The 27,438-nt window shown below is 53.6% G+C and overlaps 1 protein-coding gene across 1 annotated transcript; it reads left to right on the top strand.

Annotated features, from left to right (window-relative positions):
* The first annotated feature begins 1,288 nt into the window (after positions 1–1,288).
* Positions 1,289–27,438, top strand: LOC104573111 (KLF transcription factor 5). Its single transcript, XM_088527488.1, has 5 exons — positions 1,289–1,493; positions 17,391–17,435; positions 20,168–21,071; positions 23,760–23,819; positions 27,008–27,438. Exons 1-5 carry the CDS (start codon positions 1,326–1,328, stop codon positions 27,184–27,186), a joined length of 1,356 nt encoding a protein of 451 aa, XP_088383614.1. The 5' UTR covers positions 1,289–1,325; the 3' UTR covers positions 27,187–27,438.

Here is a 27,438-nt window from a genome sequence, read left to right as displayed (position 1 = left end):
AGCAGCTCCAGCGGGGCAAAGAGCCAACTGTGCAGCCTGAAAAATCGCCAGCCACAGATCCAGGCACGGCCTGGTTTGTAAACAACCCTGGGCCTCAACCCCCTGCAGGGCCTGGGCTTCCCATGGTCTGAAAGGATGGGGAAGGATGACTCTGCTCTGAGCAGAGGCAGCAGCATTTGGGGACTGTCTCTGAGAACCCATAGAAATGGCCAACGCACAGGTGATTCTTATTCCCTGCCTTTCTGTACTCCATTTTCCCTGCTCAAAAAGGGAGACCAAAAAAATGACTGCTTGGATTTTCCAGAGGAACTGAGCTGGAAAGTGTTGTGTCCTCTTCTCATACATGCACTCCTTGAACTTCTCCATTTTTTCTCCCCAAGGGATGAGAAACAAAGCAGGAATCTCCTTGCTGTTTAAAGGGGAAAGGAGAAGTTTTTCCATGAAGTTTTGTATGAGAAAAAGAACCATTTACCTGAAAATGGCCTTTTATCAAAAAAGGACACCTCTTTTTAAAAAATAAATTAAAAATCCCTCTTTTTGGTGCAGAGGGTCCAAGCTCAGGAGATACAAAGGTCCACGGTGCACATGGCTTTGGCCTCGCAGGGCAGGATGGTGGGCTGGGGGCCAAGGCCAGGGCTGGCCGCAGTGATGGGCAGCGGCGTGAGCAGGGCCTCTCCAGCCAGCCCTGCTCCTGCTGGAGCCCTGGCCTGTCCAGAGGGAGCTGTGCCGCTGTGAAAGGTGCCTTTGCCCAGGGCTTGCCCCCCGGCGGCCTCCCCGCCATGGCAGACACTGCGGTGATGCTCCTCTCCAGGAGCCTCCCAGGCACCGTGTCCCCCCGGGAGCGCTGCTGGGCTTTGCCCCTGTCCCGGTGGCCGGGCAGCCAGGGGACACACTTCCAAGCCACCGCGGAGATGCTCCTGCGGCCCCAAACACCCCAGTGCCGGGCAGCACCATCCCAGAGCGGGTGAGGACCCCGCGTGGGGGTCCGGGCCGCGGGCGCCGCGGCTCCCGGAGGCCCTCCCGGCCACGGGCGCTGTCGGCCGGCTCATTGGCGGGGCGGCGGCAGCCTGATTGGCTCGTCCCGGCGTCCCAGCTTCCAGGTTGGCCTTCCTCCTCCCGCAGGACAGGTAAAGCCTTCCCGCACCGCCGCGCTCCCACCTGGCTTCCGAGGATTAGCAGCTGGCTCGCCGTCTCACGCTTCTGGGTGGCATTTTTTGTTTTCTTTTTTCTTCTTTTTTCCCCCCCCCACTCCTCACATTACTATTTTTAATCTTCCTTTTGCCCCCGGGGAGCGGGGCTGTGCGGCGCAGGGGCGCGCGGGAGGAATGAGCAGCGGCGGGTTGGTGCTGCGCACCCCGCTGCCCGACGAGAGCTCGGTGCTCGCGCCCCTGAAGCCCGTCGCCATGTCGGGGGAGGCGGGCGAGGACGCCTCGGTCTTCGAGGACATCAAACCGGCCGGCCGCACCTTGGAGGGCCAGCCCGACCTGGCGCAGGTAAGGCGGCCGCGGGACACGGGACTTCCCTTCTCCGTCGCCAGACTGGGTTTCTTCCAGAGCCTCCGAGTTATCTGGGACTTTTCAACACCACTTTTCACTTCTGTGAGGCCACTAGGATGGTGCAAAGGCTGCTTGAGACTGCGGAGCAGCCGGGCAGGGAGAAGCGCTGGGTCCTCGGTGGGTGCTGCTATGTCCATCCCAGAGAGGTTTTACAGCCACAGAGGGATTTGGCCCAGTTAGGTGTGCTTAGACTTCCAGCGCCTTCAGCTACTGCGGGATGATTGCACAACGATAGCTGCCTGGATGTGATTGATTGAATTCTGCCCCCTTTTCTTTCTTTTCCCTCTTTCTCTTTTTGGTAGGATGTTTCTGTTGCTTCATGTACTTTTTTCCCCTTGGCTGGCCTTTCCTCCAGCTTTGGGACCACGTTTTGCTCTGTGTTTTACTCCATGTTTCCCTTCTCCCTCTTGAGCACCCCTAAATCCTCTCCACTCCCAGAGGAGAGCACGGTGCTGCCACCGGGAACAGGTTTTGCTGCCTCCCCGGAACATGGTGCCGCTCCGTCCTGGCCAGCAGCTCCCCGGGTACTGGGGAAACCTCCAACCTCCGGGAGGCACCAGGCGAGGGGGGACTGTGACAACCCAGCTTTGCGCTGCCTGTTGCACTCGTGCCGATATGCGCGTGTGTGTGGGGGACACGTCTCCTTCTTTTTCCCTCTCCCCCACCTGGCGGAGGCAGGAAAGGAATTCTCCTTGAAATTCCCTGGCTTCCCCCCGTGATCGGCCAGGCTGGAGATAAAGTGTCGGATAAGCGGCTCGGGGCCGCAGGGAGCAGAGCGGGGCCGCACGCACGCAGTCTCTGGCGGGGACGTGCGCGGCCCTGCACGTGCGCCTGCTCGGGCGCCCGCGGCGCCGGGACAGTCGCCGCGGGTGAGGGGGCAGCGAGGGCTGCACCTCCACGGCAGGCGGTGGCCTGCAGTGTGGCCTGGAGCGCGGATGTCACCCCACGGTGACATGCTGGGCACCACGTTACAGCTCCAGCTTCCCTGCCGGAGATGAAGGCTCCCTAAGGCTGTTTTCCCCGGCCCCCTCCTTGGGCAGAGGGAGAAAGGGCGTTTCCCAGCCTCGTGGGCATGGGAAGGGCTGGGAGCTTCCCCGGGGAGGAAATACCGGGCACAAGGGGCTGGCGGAAGGGGGACATAGACGGGGCGACACGGACGGGGCGACGTGCAGGGCTGCGGCCTGGCGTCGGGGCGCCGTTGTCCCGCCGGAGCGTCCGCCTTGGCGCGCTCCCCTTCGCCCCAGCACCGGGTAATGATTAACCCCGCGCTCCGGCCTCCCCAGTGCCATTTTGGCTGGGGGCCCCAGGAATGCCGTGGGGCAGGGGCACCTCTGGCCTCCACAGCCCGGGGGCTTCAGCTCCCTGCCCGCCCGATGGGAGCTGCTCAGGGCTTCCTTGGAGTCTGGGACGCCTCCCTGGGGTTGCCCTGGGCCTCCCGGGGCAGATGGGGAATGGCGGAGGCTCCATGCGGCTCTGGGCAGGGCACGGTGCTGCAGCCCGCCCACCATGGTGCCCTGTGTGCTGGGAGCCCTGTCCACCCTCCCTGCAGCACGGAGGGGGACACAGCCCCAGCCGGTCCCATGGCGCCCTGAGAGGCGGCCACTGGCCCTTGGCTATGAGCAGCCCAACGCCAGGCCGAGCGCGCTCCTGGACAGCAGCTCTGGAGAGATCCCTGGTTCGGCAGCCCGCTAACTAACTCGCTGCTGCGCCCAGGCACGTGGGCTCCCTGCGGACCCCGTCAGGGGCTCATTCCAGCCACCTCCTGCCTGTCCCTTTGCCCTTCCTGGCAACCGTGAGAGGCCGCAGCTCACGGAGACCCCCCACTCGCTCTGCCCAAGCGCCTCCCGGTGTTTCTGAATGTGAAAACCCTCCTCCACTGGGGCTGGAGACCCTCCGGCAGCCCAGCCTCCCCTCTCGCTTCCTTCCCTTTCCTTCCTGCGCCCTCCCGGGGAGGATCTGATCCCGGTAGTGTTGCAGGCTGCCTTGAAGGGCATCTCGGGAAGGGATTCCCGAAGTCCAGTGTGTCCATGAGACAGGGATCTAGCTGGGCTCAGGTTCTGTTTTCTAGTGCGTGTAATCTGCAAGAACATTGGCCCCACGCAGCTTGCAGAGGGAGCTTTAATTTGGGCTTTGTGGCGTTTTAGGCCTGCTCAGGCCGTTCTCCTCATGGCAGGTTGCTCTGGTCTGGCTGAAGGAGTTGGGCAGAAGTGGGGGGCTAAGGAGAAGGGGTTAGGGCTTCCCTCTGCCAGCGCTAACGGTGCCGCTGCCGTCTGACGGATCCAGCCTGTGGCTCCTAGCCGGCCTGGCTGCCTAGCTAGCTGCCCTCCACCAGTTGCAGGGCTTGGGAACAGCAGCTGGAGGGATGTCTGCCCAGGGAGCTGTTTCTTTTCCTAGGAAAAGTAGCCCCAGTGCAGGGATGGCCAAGAAGGGAGCTGGTCAGAGCCCAGAACGGCCGTCCCCTGGGGAGCTGCCCAATAAGCTGATGCTCTGTGCTAGCTGAGGGGGGCCAGCCCATGTACCTGTGTTGCTTGTGCCAAGGAGTTGCAGTCAGGGATGTCCTTCAAAGGAAGATTGCGAGATGAAGGCAATAGTTTCTCTTATTGTATTTTTGTTTCTAGAATTTCCTGAGGATCCAGCAAATACAAGCGCAAAATAGAGGTAGTTATGGATGTGTAGGGATCAGCTTAGGAGGGAGAGAGCATTTGCTACCCAACCTTCCTTTTTCCCAGCGGTTCCTGTATTTCTCCTTGTTCCGAGCTGCCCTCTTTTCCCTGTCATCTGCAGGCTTTGACACTCCTTGTGCTGCCCCCTTTCCCTGCAGAGCCCCTGTCCCTCAGTGCCTCATTCGGGCAGGTTATCTGCAGTTGGATAGCAAAGAGCCACCTCTTGAAAAGGAGGTGTGGGTTATCTGGAGTGCAGGTTTTACGTGTGAAAGTATGGTAGCTCCCTATTTGATCTGGGAGGAGGGTGAAGTTTGCTTTCTCCCCGTTGTGTGGCTTGTTAAGCTGCTGTAACCCAAGCTGCCAGAGGATTAGGCAACAGGGCTGGTGCTTTCTACTGCACCAACGGTCCAGCACGTGACCTGGGGAGCTCAGCTTTGCTGCTGGCTGGGGGTAACACCATGGGGACAGGCGGGGAGCAGCTCTCTCCAAAGTGGTGGCTTGTCTCTTTGGTCAGCCCACGGCCACGTCTTGCCCTTGCATGCGTACGGTGCACGTGGGGACGCAGAGTGTGCTGTGCCTCTGGCAGTGTGGTTGGAAATGCTTAGGATGAGCCCTAGGGGAGGGCCATCAGCAGGGCCTGTGGCACAGGACTAACCTCGTGCTGCTCAAAGTCCCTATGTGCGCAGAGGAGTCCCTGGTGCTGGCGACCACCTGCATGATCAGCTCTCTTGGTGGTGACTGAAGGCATTTCCATGGGATGGTGAGGAGCACCTCGCCATGGGCATGTCCCGTGTGTTGCTCCCGGCTGCGTGTAGGGGTGTGTGAGGCAGAGATTCCCTGCCAGGGATCCCTATCCATCTGGAAAGAGGCTGGGAAGCGGGGAAGCTGTCCTCAGCAGCATCATCAGCTCAGCCTCCCACAGCTGCCGCAGGACTCCTGACCGACCCTGCCTTGGAGCCACTCGTTACGGGTGGCAAAACCCTCAAGGAGCAGGGCTGGCCCCACATCTCCCAGGGAGGAGCTGTCTATGGCTTGGCCCACACAGCTTTTATGAATGCCAAATGCTCTGACTGCCGTAGAAAAGAGACGCTGAAGAAGCTGCCGTAGCTGCAGGGTAGAAAAGCTGGATTGCTTTAAGTTTGGGAAACCCTTTGCTGCAGGAGGCAGCTGTATTTTGCTCGGGGAGGCTGTTTTTTTTCAGAGCCATTTGACAAGACTTATGAAAAGGGCTGTGACCTGTCAGCGATCCAGCACTGGCTGTTGCCCACAGGGCATTTCTAGCTGTTTAGTGCTCCAGTTGTCCTGGCTTTCTCGCTCTCTGCTCACTAGCAAAGACACTAACAAACTCCAGTCAATCTCCTTATTTTTTTCCCTGGAAAGTTTCCCCCCCTCCTCCACAAACAGTTTTTAAAACAATAGGAGGGGCCAGGAGATGTTTTGTACTGAAAATATTATTCAATACCTGGTTTCAGGTGGAAATGGATCTGAGTGGAGTGCAATTTGTGGACAATTTTATCCTTTTCTCTGCCTTTCTAGCCACCTCTTCTCACCTTGCCCCCTAGTAATAATAATAATAATGTTTGGTAAGAAAAGGGACATACATTTGCAAAAGAAAAGTGTTTTCCCTTTCTGATTTGAGCGAGATTCACTGGAAACAGAATTTTACCCTTTTAATCTCAAAAGACCAATGCTAGAAAGAAGATAAAGAAGGAAAGCAAACAAAACAAAAAGCAAAGCGTGTTCAGGGGAGCGTCTTAGAACAGAATGGAAATGTCCGGGATGTAGATCTGGAGCCAGGGACTGAGAGGGATTCCAGGCCTTGCCAAGGGCTTCAGGGGCAGGTGCGGGAGACCTTCCTCTTCTCCCTGCTCCGCGCATGCAGGACAGCGGGGGTGGACACTGGCTCCTAACCCTACCGTGGAATCAGCGGAGCAGGTGCTGGGGAGCTGGAAGGGTTGGCTGGCCCATGCCCATCAACATGATGGGATTTGCTAAAACCGGGGAGATGTGGGGAGAGGGGGCCAGCCTGCGGGTTAGCGCTGCGATAGCTGCTGCTCGGAGGATGAGGGGAAGGAAGGAGGAAGTGGCCGCCTGGGCAAGTTGTGCCACCCGCAGCTCAGGCCTGCCCTGCTGAGGCTGGAGCAGCTACTCACAGAGCTACCTGGATATGCAGCAACTGAGGGAGGTCAGCACTGAAGGAAGAAGAGGAGTGGCTAGTAAGAGAGGTGGAAAAAACAGTCTGTTTAAGTAAGGGTTAGGTCTCACCTGCCCTTCTCAGGAGCCAGGGAAGCGGATGGGATGAGGCCAGCAAGGACTCGGTAGGGAGCACGGGCTGTCGTGTGACACAGCATGGCCTTGGTGAGTGTAGCTGGGAAGGCCCTGAGCTGGCCTCCTGCACTGCCTTGGGTGCACCACACAAGCAGAGAAACAGGAGCAAGGGGGCCCCTCGGGCTGGTTTCAACAGCTGGGGAATGGGTTGAGGGGGTTTGGTGCTTGGAGCTGCCCCATGAGCGGTGAGGACGTCCTCCACTTCCAGCTGCTCCCGAGTGGGAAGCTGGCCCTTATCTTCTGCTCTCCTTTTAAGCCCCACAAGGCCCCAGCTAACAGTTGATCTGAGCTCTCTTGAGTCCTCTAGGTCTGATTTCTACCCCACGTGCCACGCTTGGTACACCTTCCTTCCGCCCTGTCCAAGGGTGGAGTGGGGGCCAACACAGGACGAAAACAGCTCCAACATCAAGGAGGCATTTGAGCAGATTAGGTATCTGAATGGCACTGGTCCCTGAGAGCTTTTCTTGGCACTTCAAGTCCTCACTTCCAAAAATGGACTTTCCCAGGCCCCTTTAAGGGAGCAGAGGTATGTGTTGTAGTGTTCCTTTGCCTCTGGGATCACCGGAGACATAGGGTGAAATCATTTTAACTGTGCCCTGGCTTTCTGAACAATTTTGGAGCTGTTTCTTTCTCTTCATACTGGGCTGTGTGTGCTGTGTCCTGCTTCTTGTGAGCTTTTCTGAGTGGAAAAGGAGGACTTTGGAATAGGTAGTTTAGGAATTTTGCTGCAGACCTGGAATGTGCAAATCTGTAATGGGATATCGACAGTTTGTTTTGGCTGGGGATGGCTTATCTTGGGGATCTTTATGCGGCTCAATGCCACCCCGTGGATGACCGGTGCTCGGGGAGCACTGAAAGCATTGTGCTCCTTGGTCCCTTCTGGCCCTCCCCTGGTTTTCTCATAGCACCCAGCACACTGAGGTCAAGGAGCTCACGGTATTTCCTGCACACCGGGCCAGGCGCGGGGACACCTCTGAGGTGAGCTCAGCAGAGCTGTGCCCATGCTGAGGAATGCTCTGCAGCAACGCCGAGCGCTCGGTGTGGCAGCGCGGAGGCGTTCCCCTGCCCGTCTCCTTGCCAAATCAGGACCTTGCAGGGGCCCTGGGCAAGTTTTACAGCAGCAGACAGCAGGCAAGCCGTGACCCAAACAGTGTGCAGGACCTGTGTGTTGCCCTGAAACCTCACCTGCCCCTTGCTCCACATGTGAGCAGGGAGCTGAGCCCGGGCCTACATACCAGGATCCCACGATTACACCAGTGCAAACAGGCGTGGAAGTGGAGCAGAGGGGTATCACTGCGTTGCATTCGGTGACTCAGTCCTTTCTTCCGCTTTTCAAGCTATCTGGTTTGCATAATCCACTTCTTTTTGCAGAGGGGGTGGCATGAATCAGGGCACTCATCTTCCTCTTAGGTGGCCAAGATATTCTGCTGTCTGGGATCTTCCTGACTTTGCGGAAGAGGTTTGGAATGTCCATTCATCCCTGAGAGAAGTGCAAAATGCTCTGTGCCAGTCACATTCATTTTCCAAAGACACCAGGAACCCAAGCAGCCTGTATGGGTGCTCAGAAATAGATCAGTCACACTGAGATGTAGAATTAAAGGCTGAGCAAGGAGGAACTTGCTTGTTTGATCCCTCTTAGTAAAACTAGAGATTGTGGGTTGGCAGACCTGAGTTGAAAGCGTGTCCCCTGGCTAAGGGGATCTCATGAAGGGGTGATGCTCTCAGGTTGCTTTGCTTGCAGGTCAGATGGGGCCAGCCGCAGTTTGCCGAGTCCTTTATGGCCAGGTCCAAAGTCAGTGGTGACCTTCAAGCTGCTCCGCAGGCTTTGGACAACACCCGTGTCAGTGGTGAGCCGAAGTCTGGGCAGGCTTCGGGAACGTAGCCGCCCTGTGGTTATTTCTTTAATCCCCCAAACGCAGAGATCTCGCTGTGTCTGCGTGCGTGCGCGCGCAGGAGCTGCTGGAAGCAGGCAAGCTGGAGGCTGCCATGGAGTGGAGGAACTCGGAGCTCGCTGGAGCACAATGGCTTTGTCCACGTGATACAAAGGCCGATTGTTCTGCTCTGGGGAAGTTCTGCTCCGCAACGTGGGGAGCGAGGGAAAGGGACAACAGAAAAAGAACAGGATTATAACTCCTTTGTGGCTTCTTTTCTTCTGGCACAGGCCTCTCTGGAACCTGCTTTCCATTTCCTGACTCAGGAGAGGTTGCAGAGTAGCTAGAAAAGCATGTTTCATTTTTGAACACTAAAAAGCAGGTATTCAGGTGAGGAAAGGAGCAGGGGACTCCCGCTTTGTAATAAATGTGATGGAATTCCCGTTACTGCTATCCCTGAGCAATACGTGGGAAGCAGGCACAATTATCTGAAATTACTCACCAGTGCCCTGGAAAGTATGTTTCTGGCTGGTGCATCATCAAATGTGATTTTTTTTTCCACAACTCAAACCTGTTTGGTCGGCTACGTAGGCTATTTTACTCCATTCCCTGGTCCAGTGCTTTCCTTTATCTAACCCATAGACTGCAAATAATCACACTCACGACCATCTTGTTAGCTGAGCTCCTTGATTAGAATATTTGCTTTTCTTGTGCTCTATTGGTGAATTACATGAGTCACAGGGTACAGTTGGTGTTCGGGGATTGGACAACTGGTGTTTACAATTCAGATGTTCTCGGAACTTGAGCTAGCACAAAAACACTCAAAAAAACCATGGGCTGTTTCCCACATCAAAGAGGTTCAGCTCCCTCCAAGCTCAGATTGAAACTCAAACAAAGAATCATTCATTAAGTTCAGAAATGCCTGGAGAGTACTTCTAAAATTATTATTGCTTTTTTATTTTTTTTAAGATGATGAGGACCTTCAAGTTACCACAAAAGGCAGGATTTCCAAGTATTAAAATGTATTTAACAGCCTTGCTCTTTGTAGTATTTCCGGTGCAATTAGGAGAAGAGAGCTGCAAGTAATTGGTCAAGTAAATAGTATAATCTAGCCAGCTCTCTCAGCTTCTAAAACTGCAGGTACTTATCCCTTGCAGGGAAGGACATTCGGCCGTTACCACCTCTATTGTATCTGTGGCAATCGTTTCACAAATGTGTACCCACCCGGGAGGGGGCAGAGATCAGTGGATATCTACTCACCAAGCAGCTCAGCCCATCTTTTTAATGTTGCCTGGAGAGAACTACCATTTTCCATTTTGCTGAGTTTATGGAGCTGAGCCTACGGATGGTTGAACAGTTTTGAGTGAAAATACTACTTGCAATGAATAGAAAGTGGGTTGGTGTTCTCTAAAGTGTGGAAATGATCCAAAGCTGTGACACTAAATGGAGGAAAAAAAAAAAAAAAAAAAAGGGAAATTTCTCCTTTCCAATTTACTATTCAAAATACTGGCATTTTAGAACAAAATGTTGTGTTGTAAATTCTGTATTTGAAACTGTGGTGGTTTTAAGTTTTGCTTCTGAGAGAACTCAATATCTTTAGCTTGGTTGACTGCTTTAGCTCACCTTTTGGACACAGTGTCACAGTCCTCACATTTCCCAGGAGTTGCCAGTTCTAAATCTCTGAAATGTTCCCTCTGGAACTTCTGCAGGGCTCACTGCCTTCTCCTCAGGAACTGTCCATCCCTTGTTAATCAACCTGTGCCATAATCAGTCTCCCTTAATTAACATCATGTGGCAATTCATTTCCATACAGGGTACAACTGGAAAAGAGAGGGTTTAAACTGAAGAATCAGGAGGGTTATTGTACCCAGAGGACAGCAAATGTTCAGTATTATTTGCGGAGGGCTCGGACTCCAGCTGGGCAATCCCCTTGCTGCTTGCTACACGTTTGGAAGGAAGTGAAGGGCCAGGCTCATGGCTGGGTTTGCTGTTTGCACAGAAACCTGACCTGCTTCTTCTCAGAAATGCATGAGGTATTGGGTCTGCCTTGCTGCTTGCACAGGGAAGAACAGGCTTTATGGCCTGTTTTATCACTTGATGAATGCTATGAGGACTTCACAAGCCCCAGCAAGCAGCAGGTGACTCATTCTGCCTTTGTCAGACCCTGCCCTGGGAATGTGCATCATCATCTCTTCTGATCGGAGGAGGCTAGGTGATGTACGTGAGTTTTTAGATGGTTTGTGTGAGGTGGAATGAACCTCATCCATCATTCAGGAGCTCCCTCTGTGCCCTAACAGCCTCTCCTGCGCCATGCTCAGTTCAAGACCTGCAGCACAGATGCATAACTGGAAGGGAGCTGGAGAGCTAAAGGACATGCATCGTGTCTTGTTGCTATGCAATGGCTAGAAAGAGGTGGATGGATTTGTCCAGGTAATCCTGGGGACTGGTGTCATTTGAGATGCTCCATCTTCTCAAGTTCAGAAGGGAGAGAAGAAAGGGATAGCCTAAAGCCAAGGAAGAGAAATGGAGCTGCAGGTGGTTCTGCTCCTAGCTGATGATGCCAGCTGTGGCTCTGGGCCTGTCCAAATTCAACTTTTGACTGTATGCGTATGTAACTGAGGAAATTTGGATGTGGTCTTGGATGTGGCTAAAACAGCTCCATGCCTCCTGATCTTCCAGGAGTTGAAATAATGTTAGAACATCCGATCTCTCCAGAAAAGTGTCCAAAGAGCTGTATCAGCTCCTACCGCAGTCCACCCTGATCAGCCTCCTGTGCCTGACACTGGGTGCCCCCTTAAGCTGATGGAAAGCGTAAGTTGACTTTGATGGACTTGACCCAGGCCTTTGCTGAGCACCAGCAGTTTGCAAACAGAAAGCTGCATGCAGAGACATGAGGTGGGCATTTTCAGGCCCCCATCTCCCCATACACACGCACTTTCACAGAGTTGCCCTCCTGTGTGTCAAGGCAAAGCAACGAGCAATGGGTGAGAAGGGAGGGTTGTTCTCCCTTCCCTACCTGCCTCTGTGCAAGGGTTGTGTTTGGTAGTCCTGGGAGAGGGGAAACCGGTGTGGAGATACCCTAATATTGACCCATGTCTTCCTCCCATGAGTGTAGATCTGCCTAAGGCCATGTGGGGAGCTGCCTTGAGCACATGCAGAGCTATATATTTATTCTGGTGTCCTGCTTGGTCTGAGAAGGCCAATGTTTTCTGCCCCAGCCAGTGACTGCATGGCCACAGCACTCAGTGCAGCCTAGAGATGATGCAGCATTTTCAGAGCTTTCTCCAAGCTCCCTGTCTCCAAGGTTTATTGCGATACTTGTTTTTCAGTTCACGTGTGGCACTATCTTTGGAAAGATTTCTGCTCACTCTTTCAAAGCTCCTCTTGGAGCCTGGCTGTCCCAAACTGCTTCTCTTCCAGGCATGTGATCTTGGAGTTGGATGAGGATTTTCTCCCAGTTTCTCTCTCCTTTGGGATCACTGTTGGTAGCAGCATGGTTTCTGTGACAAAAGATCAAGGTAGGCTGCCTTTAGTGAGTCTTAAGAGGAAAGGAACAGCGAATAGTCACCAGGTCTGCTGGGAACATTGCTCCCTCCTGTCTCAGCCAGAGACCAGCCAGCATCCTGGCTGCCCACATCTGCCCTGATGGGTTTCTTGGGATCACTTATTTTTGAGAAGTACTAATTAACTTAGGTAATTCAAACAAAAAGGCAGAGGAGAGTCATCTTTTCTTCCAGAATAAACCTCCAGAGCGGTGTGGCTCTGTGTCTGAGCCACTTATGAGCTACCAGCAGAAAGCTGGGGAAAAGGCTCAACTTAGTGGCTTTGTCCTGCCTCGGGAAGTCTTCCTTCAACTGGAAAGGTGTGGAAGCTTCAAGATGGAAAGCTGGCATGGTAAATCATCTCTGGTAGTCTTCCCACGGACTCCAAAGAGTCCATGAATCTTAGTGAAGATTTATTTTGCCCCATCACATGCAACGTAGACCCAGCTGAAGAACATGCTGGCCCCCTGGAGTTGCTCTGAGCTCTTTGGGAGCCGGTGATGGAGTGAGCAGCAGACTGCAGCGGGCCCTTCCGCGGGCAGCAGCGCTCTGCACAAGCACCGGTGTCACTGCGCCTGCGGTGGCACTCGCACTGCGTGCAGCAGCCAAACGTTTGGCCCTGCGTGCCTGTGTGTATGGAAAGGAGAGTCCTGGGGGTTTCTTTGCTAATTCCTCTTTGCAGAGAGTTCCAGAAGACATGAGGAACAAACAGAAAATAACGTCGATTGAGGTCAATATCAAAACTGAATGATCAGAGAAACAAATATTTACTCAGGTCAATATTTAACTAGAGAGACAATAAATGCTGATATTGAACCAAATCTGTATATAAATACAGTCTATTTATAACCTGTCCCCTTAAGGGGGTACTGCCAGGTACTTGCCAGGGCTTTTGATTGATGGTTTTCCTCCCTATTGTTTGCTGATTCCCGTGGAGGCTGGAGTTTCATGCAGGTGCACGTATGAGAAAGTGGCTGCGCTCCACAATCCCAGGGCTGGACAAGAGGCGCAATCATCATCCCCCTTGTGGGGCCATGGGACGGTCCCCTGCTTGCAGGAAGGGCTCCCTTTGCACCTGGAGCAGGTGCCCTCCTTTTGCAGCCGTGCCCACGCGCTCCCTTGCCCCGCGCGCCCGTGTTGCAGATCCCGCTCGTCACCTGCTGATCTGCAAGGCGGGAGCCGGCATCTTCCTCGTACCCCCCTTCCCTGTCCCGAAAGCTCTGTGCCCCTGGGGGTTCGTGCAGTGACCAGCACCGCGGGGTCCTTGTGGAGGGCTCTGCGGATATTGCCGTGGCCAGGGCTTGCTGTAGGCACGAGCTGTGGAGCCAGCTGGGCCTGGGGGCATCAGGCTTCACACTCAGGTTTGATGCCCTCCTGCTATTGCAGAGGGTAGCACAGGGCTTGAGGCAGCTGCGGGCAGAGACCCAAAGAAACTCCTTGTCCCTGGCCAACCCCTCCCTCTGCCAACTTAACAAGCTCGTTGCCTGTTTAGCAAACATTGATTTCTCTCCTGTTCCCTGGTGCTGCCTGTGTGGTGACAACATTTGATGTTTCTATGGCGGTTTGTTATTTATCAACTTCAGATTAGAAAGCGATTAATCACGGGAAAGACACGTCCCGCCTCCTAGCAAAAGCCTAGCACGGTGCTAACGATGTTCTTGGTTAATCACTAGCAAAAGGGCTTGGTTGGCTCCAACACTGGTGTTACTGAGTCCTCCCGAGAAATGGTTGTCAGAGACTCTCCGTGTATTGATCAATGCCCTGGTGGCTTCTCAGCCTGCCTTTGCCCAAATCTGAACGAGGCATGGTGGTTTCCAAGGCAGGAGGCTCCTGCAGCATTTGTGAAAACTGGCAGACAGCTGGAGGAGAAAGGCTCCTGTTGATGCCTTGCTATTAGCCAGAGGAGAATGCACTCAGCAGACAGCTAGGGGAACCAGGGCTTCATTAACTACTTGATCAAACAACTGTTTTGGGGACTACGTTTTTAATGACTTCACGGTGCTGGACACTTCTCAGTGAATAAACGTTCTTCCAGCTGAGCTTATCTTGCCCTTCGTGGAACTGCAGTCATCAGGTCAAAACTGGGGTCAAAACTGTGTTAAATGTACTGCAAATGCTGGCCTGTGGGGCTAAAATCTGTGCATGACAGCCACGGTTTCAGCGCTCATTCCAAGTCCTTCCTTCTTCTTGTTTTCTTGCTTTCTTGTTTCTGGTATGTTGTAAAGACCTCTCTGCAGGGCAGGCCAGAAACAGGTACTTTGATTTTGAGGAGGAAAAAAAGCACAGGAATTCAGTGGTTTTATTTAGTTGAACACTATTCTTGTTTTCCCTTTCTGGCCAAACCAAAAATCGCAGTTTGGAGGAGATGCTTCCCCATCTTCCAAGCTTACATTGTGGCTGATCGGTGCTTTTCCTCTATGTCCCTCCACTGCCTGGGCTACCAGTGAGTCCTGCAGCCCTGTTGATGGAGTTGGTGGAGCCTGGGACATGCCCTTTTCTAGATCCTTGTATCTCATCCTCCTCTCCCGGGATTGCAATGATGGGATTGCTAATGACTATAGGGGAAGCAGGGCCCATGCACCCACTACAGAACTGGTTGCCCTTGAACTGGAAGGTGCTAGAGGCTTTTTTAGAGCCACATTAGAGAGTCTCTTGCTGCAGGATTGAGTTGAATTGAGCTCCACGGCTAAGCGGCAGGTTAAGTCCTTCCTAGAACGGCAGGAAGATGGTTAAGTCCCCGCCTGCGGTTGGCGGGCAGGGAGTTGATGATGGACCGAGGGCTCCCGGTCATTGCCTTCCCCTTGAGCCGCTGGCGCGTGGCGAAGCCCACCGGCGTGTCCTCGGTGCCCGATCCAGAGCCGGCCCTCCGCCGGAGCCGGAGTCCTGCGTGACAACCCGCTCCCGGGGATGGCCGAGGAGTGGGCAGCGATCACGCACCTGTGGGGTTTCTTCCTCGGTAGGGTCGGCTTAACAACCAATGGCTTATTTCTGCTGCTTAACGGGGCAAAGCCACTGTCCGGCAGGTAAGGGTTTTGTTCATCTTCTGTTGGGGGCAGTGCTGGTTCCTTCTTCTTCACTTCCCAAATGGGGCTGCTTCAGCTCTCTCCTCCTTTCTCACCCTCCAGGCCCACCACTTGCAGGCTCGAGTGTTACCTGTGACGGTGTTTGGCAGCAGCAGATAGGTGTTTCTGAAGCTATTTTGACCTCCTCCAGCTGATGGGCAGGACAAGGCACAGCTCGTATTCCCACAGCCCTGATGGCTCTGACCTGAAATGCTAACGGCTGGGGGAAGCCAAGCGGTTGAGGGGAAACTGGGCACACTGATTAAAAACAAGCAGGCAGCAGCAGAGAAGATAAGGGTGTTGAGTTAAAGCAGCGCACTGGCTGATGTTAAACCCACAGAAACCAGACAAATATTGTTTTGGGTTGTGGAGATAATTATTCCCCACTGCTTGGTGCTAGAGGACTGTGGCCTGTTTCCAACACTGAACTTGGAGAAAGAGTCTGCGTCAGTGAGAGAAACGTGCAAAGAGAGCAGGTCCTCAGCCCTGTGTTGAAATGCACCGAGAATCTACTCTGGAGAAGAGAGGGATGCAGGAAATTTTCAAGCACACTGCAGGAGGCGCAGGGAAGGATAACAGAGATTTAAGTCAGGTTCTGACAAAATCTTCAAGCCTTGGAGGGTGGCTGAGTGCAAAAACAGGGTAGCCAGGGCGAATTGCAGAGGTCCTCACTGAGGAACCTGCTGGGAATGGCCCGGGGACAAGGGATCATGTGCCTCAGAAGGCAACAAAGTAGAGGGTCCTGCGGGATGGAGGGTCCCATCACGGCTGGACCTGCCTTGCGGTGCTGCTGGTCTCCTGTGGGAAAGCATGGCCTGGATGAGCTTGGCCAGGGCAGCTCTGAGGCTGCTCACGTGGGAAAGCATCTCCCGTCCTTGCTCTTGCCCCTCTGGCCCATGGCACAGGGGCCTTCTGGTTCGGCTGAAGAGTGGCCGGGGCAGGCTGCTGCCCAAGGGAAGCCCAGCGCAGCTCAAACGAGCAGGAGCTCCTGAGGGCTCTTTCCCAACCTCTGCCTCAAGCTGGGCTGCTCTGTCCGTGCTTTAGAGAGAAGCCCCCCCTTCTCCCCCAGGCTGGTATCAGGCAAAGGAGCGGGACTGTGTCCCAGGAGAAGGCTGTCAGGATGCCAGGGGTTTGGCACAGCCCTAGTCTTGGGGTGCAACAGGTCTCACTCTTGGCACTGTGCCCGAAAGCCGTCTCCAGAAAGCTCTGCGATCCTCAGCACTTGAGAAACCATTTCCCAACCTGCAGCCCGAGCGAGCGGCTGCCCGCGTGCCCCAGGGGGACGTCCTCCACGGCCGGCTCCGACACCCCGGCGGATCCGTGTGCTCTTGGCGAGGATTAAGCAACGAGAGCAGAGACTTGCTGTGCAAGCGGGGAACCGATCCCTGCTTATGTAACGGGTTGCTCATGCCCTCTCCCCCACTGCCCTGCAGGGCAGCTCAAGAGGGGAGAAAGGAAGGACGAAAAGGTCCATGTTAGCAAACTGAAAGCAGCTGATGTCAGGGCAAGGCCAGGCGCTGTTCCTGCCACCAGACAAGGGGACAATGCAGTTTTTTGCCCTTGGGCCTGGCTCCTGAACACCGTGCACCAGCTACTTGTCACTGCTGGAAGCCTCACTGCTATTTTCAGACTCCCAGTGCTCTTCACATCCCAGCCTGCCACAGCAAACGCACGTTAGCAGCCCGGCAGGGAGGGAGCACTGGCACGAAGCCCTTCCAGGCGCCATAACTACTCCCAGGAGCCAGGGTTTTCCCAAGTTTACACTCCAGGGGCAGATCTCCACCCCCTTTGCTGGATGCGCAAAGCCCTGGGGCGGCGCTGGAGCAGCCCTTGCGCACCCAGGGCCGCCACCTCGGGGTGAGACACAAGGGCAGTGCGGGGGGTGGCAGCCCAGGAGGCTCCCAGCGCTGGGACAAAGATGGCAGCACCTCCCGCCTGGCCCGCGGCGAGCCCCGCCCACACCACCTGGCCCCGCCCACAGCGCTCGGCCCCGCCCCTGGCCCCGCCCACGGCGCGACTGCCCCTCCGGGGCTGCAGGGGGCGGCGCGGCACTTCCGGGGTGGGGGGGCGCTCTGGCCTGGCGCTGCCTAGCAACCGTCACCAGGCAACCGGTGGCCCCGGTGGCCTTGGGGGGCCTGTAGGCCCCGAGCAGGGTGGAGGGAGGTGGGCGATGGGGCCATGGCGGGGTGACGGGGGGCGATGGAGGGGGCCATGGCGGGGTGACGGGGGGCAATGGCCGTGGTGGAGGTGACAGGGGGCAATGGCAGGGCTGGCTGGCCATGGTGTGTGAGGCCGTGCGCCTCGTGGGGAGCTGGGGCTGAGGGCTGGTGCGTGTGGGCTGGCTAACGCAGCTGTGTTTGCTTTGCAGCTTCACCCCATGAGGATGGAACAGCGGCTGCCGCTCATTCTTGAGGTGAAGAGCTCTCCTCTCTGCTTCCCACCTTGCCTCCAGCAGCTACCCAGGAGCCTGGGGTTTCTCAGGGACCCTTTCCCCCAGGTCCCACAGGGGCCACCCAGTAGGGCCCACATATTGTAGCAGGGACGCATTGGTGTCCGCATGGTGAAGTGGTGGGTGGGCCCTGCTTGGACAAGCAGCTCGGCAGTAGGGACTTGCTCAGCACCCAGCAGCAGCGCTCATCTGGCTGCTGGCTGTTCCCGTGCTCAAACAGCCCCTTCCTCCCTGTCCGAAGGGCCTCGGGGCCCATGGGGTCGCCTCATCACTCCAACACACAAAGCAGCACCGTGACAACCCGTGTTCCATGGGGTGGGCCCTCCACCTTCTCCCCACTCCTACATGAGCCCCTGGCTCTGCAGCGAAGGGCAGGGCCAGTGTCCTTCTCTGTGAAACCCCATTGCTCGTTGTCCTCTCCCCGCTACACCTTCACACCCCCTTTCCCCAGGACCCTGGGGCTGCTCAGGATCAGGAGAAGTGGATTTATCAGGCCTCACTGGAATGGCAGGAAGGAGACATTGCTGTGCAGGTAGGGGTGGTTATGAGAGGAAGGGAGACGCTGCACTGGGGCTGACAAAACATGGGGCAGGCAGTGGCAGTCGGCAGATAGGGAGTCGCTGGCTGAAAATGCAGTTTGGGACCTGAAGTTAAGGCCCTCTGTACCTTACCACATCCATAGGCCTTTCTGGGTACCTGCAGTGCAAGTACCTAGTGGAGGTGTGTGTGTGGGGGACCTTCCCTGGGAACTGAAGGTGAGAAACTTAAATGCCAGAGATAAGGGAGTTCTAGAAATAAAAGGCATCCACCACCTTGCCCCTTCCCCCACTCCTTGCAAGCAGGCCAGTTCACTGCTCAGGTATGTGTGGCATTCAGCGCCTCAGGAACTGTCTAGCAGCAAACTGGCTCCTAAGGGTAGAAATAATGTGCCAGTGTGGGTGCACAGTGCAGGGATAGGCAGGGGTTTGCAGGGTTCAGCTCCAAGACTTGCACATGGTTTTCCCTATGGTTCTCCCTTGAGGAAGAACCCAGGCTAGTGAGGGGAGGGTGAATCAGGAGTTTAAATCTAAGTGAGTCCCTGCAATATTTCTGGGCCAGTTCCTGAGATGTTGAGAGTATGTGATACTCTAGCCCTTTTCACCCTGGCACTGGCTTGAGGGAATGCCTGGGATGTTCAATCCAGCCTTTCCCCCCTGCAGCACTAGGTAGGTGTTGCTGGAGGCAGCACAGGATGGAAGTACTGGAGATGGTAGGGCAGTGAGAGTAGTGTAGGGTTTGAAGCTTCAGTGTAGCTGTTGACCTCCAGCACAGTATAGGATTCACAACACCGTCCCAGAAGTACAGCCGCAGCGCGGTGTGCTCTGTTCCAGTGCCGCACTACAGCACTTCCAAGCCCAGCAGCTCTGAGCTGCGTGCACCTTGCACACACTGCAGCAGAGGCAGTGTTTGGCATGTACCCGTGACTGGGTGGAAGCCAGCTTACCCAGGCATTGCCAGTGTGTCTTGTAGAGGTGCAAAGGCTCTCTGAATTAGCGGGGAGCACATGTGACGTGTTTCATTGGGAAGGCTGAGGAGAGTAACTTGAGTCCAGTCCAGCTCTGTGAAGAGCAATGAAATTGTAACAGGGATGACTTTGGCCCATTGCACTGGTAGCATCGTGGAGAGCTGCAAAACCTTCAGCTCAAGTGTGCTGAGTGTGGGGTGAGATCTCCTGAAGAGTGCTGCATGTTCTGCCAGGGAAACAAGGTGGTTTTGCCAGCTCCTCTACATATGAATGGGTCTATGAGGGCTTTCCAATGAGTTTGACACATGGATAACCACATAATTAAAGGCTGTAGCTTTACAGAGGAGCATTAGCAGTGGTATCTCTAACCACAGAGAGCAGAACTTGAGTCATCAGATGCCAGGGGATGAATTTCCTAGCTCCATTAGGCTGCAGAGTTATTGGACGTGGATCCAGTGGGATGCCACATCAGAGATGAGCCAGGGGAGAAAGGCATCTAACAAGTGATTATAGCCTCAGCTAGAGGTCTTGTTAACTTGGAGAACCCAGATTTGTAAAAAGACCTCTGCAAAATTAGAACTACATCAAAGATTAGGAAAGAACTGGGTCACTTTACTCAGAAATGACAGTAATAATATGCCTAGCAGTGAATTGCTGCCCAGATCACTTAAGTTGCTGTGGCTGTAGCCCGAGTTATTCACAGTTAATTAAAGATGTTGCCCACCTTAGTCTTAGAATAAAATGTAATAGTCCTCAGGCTGCTGAGTTAAAAGCAGAGCAGAGTCAGCATTTCTGAGGTGGACTATGGATTCAGCTCCAAAGACATCCAAAGCATCAGGGTAATTGGACCAAAGTTTCCAATTTCATCTAATTTCTAGTATTAAGTTCTTGTATGTATGACTAAAATATTGTACCAAGAGCTTGGTTCCTTATCAGACTGTGTCCTTCTCATGATTGTATCCTCCTGATTAGCTCACCCTTTGGTACCAACGCAGACAGGGAGGAGGGAAGTGGGACAGAGGACGGATTGAGCGATTCATCCCAGGGGAGTCAGAGGCAGAATTCAAGTGTCTCCCACCTGTGAGGGACCATCCTTGCTGCTCTCTCAGTGTCAGTTTAAATACTTTTTGAACTCTCACCACCAGGGTATAAGGCTCACTTCTCAAAAATTCTTCTGTATTTGTCGCTATAGGCACGGTCTGAAATGGATAAGTATCTTCCAAGCCAGGTGCCCCCCATTCCAATGATACCAGACAAGAAATACCGCCGGGAGAGTGCCTCAGTGGTGGATGAGTTCTTCTCAACAGAGAAGCCAACTTCTACTCCGTACAGTGTGAACATCAATGTGATTCTGCCAGACACCACACACCTGCGCACTGGACTGTACCGTCCGCCCAAGCCCATGGCACCATTCCCCCAGATCAAAACGGAGCCTGGCACCAGCTTTGCCCAGCCCTGCTCTTCCACGTCTGGCTCCACACAGACCCTGCCTGATTTCACCAGTGTCTTCAGCATGCCCCAGTCAGTGGCAGTGAACAACATCTTCATCAAGCAGGAGATGCCCTCTGACATCCCCTTATCTACCAGTCCGCAGCAAGCCCAGCTCTATCAGATGCCTCTTGGCAATGGAAGCGCTGACATTACCACTATGACACCCTCCTCCAACAGCACTACAGCCATCAACTCTCTCAGCGGTGTCACCATGTCCACAGGTAACGGCATGTCCAGTGTGCTCCACAGACCTGTTCAGCCAGGAGGGCCAGTTAAGCAGTACCCGCATGTGTCCCAAGGACAGGGAAACTTCAACATCACAGGGCAATTTTACCCTGTTCCAGGAGTGAGCCTGCCCCCCTCGCCCCCCAACTCCCAGCCTGGCAGCCCAGAAAATCAACCAGAGCTCATCAACACCATCTCTCCCCCACCGTCCTATGAAGCCACTTTTGGACTGAAGCTGGTCCAGTCATCCCAGGTCCCCCCAATCCCCAATGGCCTTGGGACCCTCTCCCAAGGGCACATTATCATGCAGCCCCCCAAATACAACAGACGCAACAACCCTGAGCTGGAGAAAAGGAGGATCCATCACTGCGATTACCCAGGTATGGTCATGGCTGCTGTATTGGCTTGCTTTTCGGGTCTCTTCTTGACACACTGAGACTGGAGGCTGTCTTGGGCCTCCCCATGATTTTAAGCAGGGTTGTCTTTGTCTATCTTCATGATGAAAGGAGATACGGAGCTGTGTGGAAAGTCCCAGGGAAGGGACATTCCTTCTGCCGCCAAGGGAACAAAAAAAAAAGAGGCTGATCCTGTCAATTCTGATTGATTCCTGATTGATTCCCATTTTTCCTCCCTTCTCTTTTGCCCTCCCAACATGGCCACAGAGAACCTGACTCTGAGAGGCACAGAGCTCCAACGAAGCAAAGGAACACTGCTGAAAACCCACTGCCCCAGTCAGCTGCCTGCTTTGCTCAGACTGCCTGTCCCTGTGATGGGATATCCCCGTGGTGGATATCATCTCCGTGGTGGGATATCCCTATGATGGTTTCCAATGGTGAAACCATGCTGCCTTTCTCACTGGCCTTGTCTTTCCCGTTCTCCCCTTAGGAGTGGAAAGCCTTTGAGTAATTTCCATAAGCAGCCTTCCCAACCTCTTTGTGGAGCCCAAACTCTCCTAGGCCAAGGAGATTAGTGAGCTGACTCTGAGTCATAATTCAGCAACTTCATGTATTGAATCATGATTGTGTGGGAAGGGCAACGTTCAGGAAAATGTTCAGCCCGGATCTGTGTCATGTCTAGAGCACTGGTGAAGCTGTTTCTTTTGAGTCTTCTGGTTAAAGGAAAGAACCATCCAAAGACCAACCACCTTGCAGGAGGAGATACTGCAGAATCTCCTGCTCTGTGCAGAGGGAGCTTGTGGATTCATGCCCTGCAAGAGAGTTGTGTCCCTCATCAAAAGCCCAGTGGCATCAGAGCTAGGGCTTAAAAATTACCAAGCTCCTGAGAAGGGGTGCAGGCGTCCTGCTTCCTGGGCCAAGCCCCGAGTCATCAAACTGTTGGGAATTAGCAAAAAACTTTCCCATGGGGACTGTGTGTGAACTGGAGCAGTCATTTCCTAACTGCCTTCTGCAAGATTTATTTGCTCCTTCTGTGGCACAGGAATAGCTATAAAAGGTCAGCCCAGAAGCCTGTCTAGCCCAGATCCTGTCTCCAGCAATGACCAAGGAAGTATATAAGAATAGGGTATGTTTAGAGAGATCTTTCCCTGCTTACACACTCCGAGCCTTTGGCAGCCCTCAGGTTAGGGAGTTTCTGAGCCAGAAGCTGCACCCATGTTTCTGTATTTAACAGCTTGTCCTGCTTTTTTTTTACTTTGTGCTGGTCACTGTGGGAAACAGAATATTGGTGCAGATGGACCACTGCTCTGACACAGATCAGCAGTTCCTCTGCTCTTCTCCACACAAGAACCACATCCTGCAGGATCTGTTATCAGGGCAAAGTTTGCCTGTTCCAGCAGGATTTTGGCCTGCATGGCAAGGCAGGACCACATCTGCAGTGCAAAAAACCCACCTTGTCTAAGCCCTGCGTGGCTGCAGGTGATGTGCACAGACACAACACAGCCCCTCAGAGGACAGAGCAAGTCTCATAAATCCCTAGCAGGAGCTACCAGATGGCTCCCATTCACCGAGTAAGAACATGCTCTGTTCTGGGGGCATGTTCTTCTAATTGGCTTTAATACTCTATTGAAAGTGGTCCCCAGTGCTTCTCTGGGGATGGCTGTCCACTTTGAGCTTCTGTCTCCAACAACAGTGTAGTGTTAGGTTATTTTAACACCAGGATGTCTTCATGAGCTGCCACCAGCTTTGGAAGGTACCTGAGGCACTGAGCACCTTGCTGGCAGATGGGAGATGTCCGAGAAGGTTGTTGTGAACCCATCTCTGGGCCCATCTGTCAGTCTAGACCATACAGATCTTCTCTAGGGCAGTGACTCTTCTTATCTGTGCAAATTCCAGCACAGAGAAGTGCTGCTAATCAGTTACTTAGGAGCACCCATATGGCAGGATGGTGAATATCATTTGCAAGCTTGGGGTTAGGCTAGAAGCAACACTTTGCAAGGGGCACACAAGATAGAACCTTCCATGGAAGCAAATAGTCTCTTCCGCAGAAAAAGCGTTAAATGTCCATCATAGAAATTTTTGTCAAAATCATAGTGTTTCTGTTTCCTTGAATAAACATCATTGTCTGATCTTCTGAAAGCTGTATTCAGAATCTTGAAAACAGAGCTGGAGCCTCTCAGCATTCCTGCTTCCTGGAGCATTTACAGCTGCATCTATTGGGGCTATTACAAAATACATCTTCCTTGAAGTCTTGCGATAGTGATATCAGTTATGTCTGGAATTCAGAGGGACAAAAAGCAGCATAAAGCCAACAAGGAACAGTGGCAAATTTAGTATTGTCATCCTGCCTCAGTGGTGTGTTCAGAGGAGGGGAGGTTTTGGAAGCCTGGATCTGACTTTAAGTCCCACAAACTCTTTGATTCCCTGCACAGTGCACATGCATGTCAGCATTGTGGGACAAAACACAGAGTGTAGCAAAAATCTGTCTTTTCTGGAGTTCAGATGCTCTTTAGTTAGAATGGAAATAAAATTGATATTGCCAGACTTACTTGCATACTGCTACCCAGAGCCCTTTTCCTGCCTGTGCCGCCCACAACCTTAAATGTAAGTGTATGATTTATTTGAGCAAAGGCCCCTTTTCACAGGGAGGATGTGTCTTTTCTGTTTTCACAGGTTGCACGAAAGTTTATACCAAGAGCTCCCATCTCAAGGCACACCAGAGGACTCACACAGGTGAGAGCACTGAATCACCAGGAAACTCTGCCTCCAGCCGTTTTTTAAACTGTTTCCATTACTGCCTGCAATGATATTGCTGAGCTGATTAGTAAAAACCTGGGGAGTGATCTAGGGTGCTTATTGGGTTAAGGAGCACAGTTTGGCTAAGTCGATGTTAATGGTGAAAATCCCCTTAGTTCCCAAATGGACACCTCACTTCCACACAGCTGGATTTTCTGGGCTTAGTAGGGCTGGAGGAAACCTCTTGTATCTCCGTGTGTAACTGCTGCAGGGACCACTCATGTCAGTGGCCTTGTGCCCTATTCCCAGGGCAGAGGAGCGGGGCGCTGGCGGCGAGGAGAGCGCTGCATCCCACACTGCTGTAAATATGATCACTAGCACAAAGCAATACCCACCATAACCAGCCTGCCCTGAACAAACCTAGCTCAGTGGCACTTGTGCATTCAAGCCCAGGTCTTCTCATTAAGGCATTTATTATACCTGAAGCTTTATCAGATCCCCAGCTAGTCCAGGAACCATTGGTGCCCTCATAAATCTCTTTTATAGAAGGGCTGATCTTTACTGAAAGCAATTAAGCTGGCCCAGAGTTCACTTTTCTTTTTTATTAACAACGAACAAAACCTGTCCTGAGGCTGGGAATCAGTTCTCACCTTTGGCTCTGTTCTATTTTTCATCTTATCAGTTTTCTGAAAAAGCCAGTAAAGGAATTTTTCTTTGTGCATGAGGTACAATATTTTTCGGCAGGGCCTCGGGCAGGAGCAGGCCACAGACCAAGACAGAAGGGGTGAAAGAAAGGAACAGGAAGGAGGTCGTTGCAGCTCCTAGAGCTGGATGTTGATAAACATTTGTCACAGTGACATTGTCTTCAGGGCCACGCCATGATCTCTAAAACACAAGAGCTCCTTTCCCCTTCCAGTCAGAGCACTGGTTCCTTCTGTGTCTGGAGACAAATACGAGACATTCACCATTCTTACAATTCACAATAAGGGCCCCCTCAGAAATGCAGTCACAGTAATTAGGCTGCGATTGTCTTTTCCCAGTTTACCTGCCATGAGGAGACAGGACAAAGAGCCAAAGAGAATATGAGCTGAGTAGTTAGGGGGTCACAAGAAGGGAAGCCAATCGTGAGCCTGCATTAAGCCATACCAAAAAGTGGCTCAGGTGAATCCGTGGTAGATAATCCCATGGGCAATCTCAGAGTGGCCACGTTCAGCTAGGCCTCAGCCTCACTGAACACAGCTCGCTAGAGCTGCAAAGGCAGGGCAGCCTGTCTGCAGCTCTGAATTCCTGCCAAATAGGAGCACTTGGTGCTGATTTAGCTCCCTCACTTGAAGGGTTAATAGTGCCCCTTCTCTCCATTCCTCGCCTGTTGGGAGCCAGGCTGAGAAGTACACATCTCTAAGATCTTTTCTTGTGGTTTGCCTGTTGCTATGGGCCGGGCTGTATTCATCTCCTGGAGACACCATTCATTTCCTGGGTGCCATTGTGAGATTAAATATATAACCCGTCGGCTGCTCCGCCGCCTCCCAGGGGCCAGGAATGCCAGTTTGGGTCCTTTGTTTGAGCTTGCCCTGCCGTGCTGTCCTGGGAGATGGAGCCAGCTCGTGGGACAATGGAAGGCATTTTGTTTCTATCCTGGAGATCAACCTGTTATTGTTTGAAACTAAAGGGCCTTGGTAAGGTTGACCCAGCCAGGTGACCTGGCTGGGACAATGTCTGGGGCTGAGCAGAGCAAATCCCACCTTTGTCTTAACATGCTAACATGGATGATGACAAAACCCCAGAGATCACCGGCACACCGTCAAATATGCCATGTGCTGCTTGTATTTAATTTCTATGTTCACCTGAGTCATAAAAATACAGCTCTCCTCCCCTCTGTGCAGAGCCCAGGAGCTTTCTGGGGAGCAGGATGTGGTCCCGGTGCCCTGTGCGCTCCAGCTTCATGTGTCCGTGCTCTCAAAACAGGAATATTTCATGGGGAAGGCGTGGGACATTGCAGATCTCGCAAGTTTTCCGTGTCCCGTGCCCATCTGCAGCCTGACTAGCACACGGGGAGCAGCGGCTCACGGGGAAGCATGTCAGTGCACGGCACACATGCCTGTGCACGCATGCTGCGTGCGTACGTGCCGCCGTGCCGCCGTGCTGCGCTCAGCGATTGGCCAAGCAAACGGTAAATATTTGAGGTCGGGAAAGTCAGCACATTCCCTGAACTCTGCCTGCTTGTTCAGGCTGTTAAGAGCGAGGACTAATATTTGAGAGCACCACACCCATGCACGGAGAGGGCTGCAGCCAGGGTTCAGCGCGGCGCTGCGGGCGGGCAGGCAGCTGGAAGCAGGCACAGTCTTTTCCAGCCCAGTTACCAGCTGGCTGGAAGTTGCACAACGTAACTGATTTCAGTTGGGGGGTAGGTGTGTGTGCATGGCGGGGGAAGCGGGCTGGAAGCACTACGTCACCCAAACGCTCCGGAGGAAGCGCCAGATTCGGTGCACACCGAGGTATTGACAGGCTGAGCAAATTAGATGGTGGATTCAAAGAGGCAAGGTTCTCAGGAAAGCTGAAATGGCATGACCTCTCCCCAAATCAGTATCAAAATCATCCATAGAAATTTTTTGGCCTCTTAGTTAAAAGAAAATCTCAGAAACGTTTCTACCCAGAAGTACCCCAAAATGCCACAGGAACTTGAATGGCACTGGGGAAACTGGCAGGAGCAAGCATGCCAACCCTCAGAGTTGGTAGCCCACTAGGAAGGATGTAGTCTGAAAAGCGGCAGGGAGTAGATAGCAAGGGGGAAGGAGTAGATGAACAAGACTAGGTTGTTCCAGTTGCTCAACATTTTTTGGCCTCTCGGTGAACAGCTTTTGGGCTAACCCTAATGAGAAGATGAACACTGGCAAGGTAAAGCATCCGCACGGTCAAATTCTGTATTCTGCAGCGGGGCGGCCCTCGGGCAGGCATTGCTAGAGGAGACCTCCAAACAGAGCATGCATTTCTGAGCCCTCATTTCAGACCTCTGGGCTTTTTGCTGAGCAAGCAGCCCGTGGCTGGATGTCCGTCTCATAGGAGATCTCCCAGAAGGATTTGAGATGAAGGAAGGGGTGTGTGGGCAGGTGGGGAAGGTGTGTGGCTGGGCGGGCCCTGGTTCCTGCACGCTGTGGCCGTGACTGACCCGTGGCTCTTCCCTGCAGGAGAGAAGCCCTACAAATGCACGTGGGAAGGCTGTGACTGGCGCTTCGCCCGCTCCGACGAGCTGACCCGGCACTATCGGAAGCACACGGGTGCCAAACCCTTCAAGTGCGTAGCCTGTGGCCGCTGCTTCTCCCGCTCGGACCATCTGGCTCTCCACATGAAGCGGCACCAGAATTAGGAGCTGCCTCGTTCTCTAGGAGCAGCTGGAACTCTTTCTTTTCCGAGGACCTCTCGTCTCCTTGTACATAGGAACAAAACCATGCTGTGATCAACCAGCAGGGCAGGGGCAGGCATGGCCCCTCCGCCTCCCACAAGCCCTGCCCCCATCATTTCTGTTTTTAAAAGATATTCATTAAAAAAGAATAATAATTCCAGACTGATCTCATGACACGCCTCCCCGCAGCACTAGGGAGATGGGCCTTGGATTCCA

Source organism: Tinamus guttatus, unplaced genomic scaffold, assembly GCF_059628265.1.
Source record: "Tinamus guttatus ecotype Peru unplaced genomic scaffold, ASM5962826v1 Tinamus_guttatus_pri_ptg000287l, whole genome shotgun sequence".
Classification (NCBI taxonomy): Eukaryota; Metazoa; Chordata; class Aves; order Tinamiformes; family Tinamidae; genus Tinamus; species Tinamus guttatus.
This window is presented reverse-complemented; position numbering and strand designations above follow the sequence as displayed.

What these genes read in the sequence shown, in the direction of transcription:
- LOC104573111 (XM_088527488.1), top strand. Translation starts at nt 1,326, where the DNA reads ATGAGCAGCGGCGGGTTGGTGCTGCGCACCCCGCTGCCCGACGAGAGC. An exon ending in CCATCACTGCGATTACCCAG is followed by an intron (nt 21,072 to 23,759) that starts GTATGGTCATGG and finishes CTGTTTTCACAG; the next exon opens with GTTGCACGAAAGTTTATACC. An exon ending in ACACCAGAGGACTCACACAG is followed by an intron (nt 23,820 to 27,007) that starts GTGAGAGCACTG and finishes TCTTCCCTGCAG; the next exon opens with GAGAGAAGCCCTACAAATGC.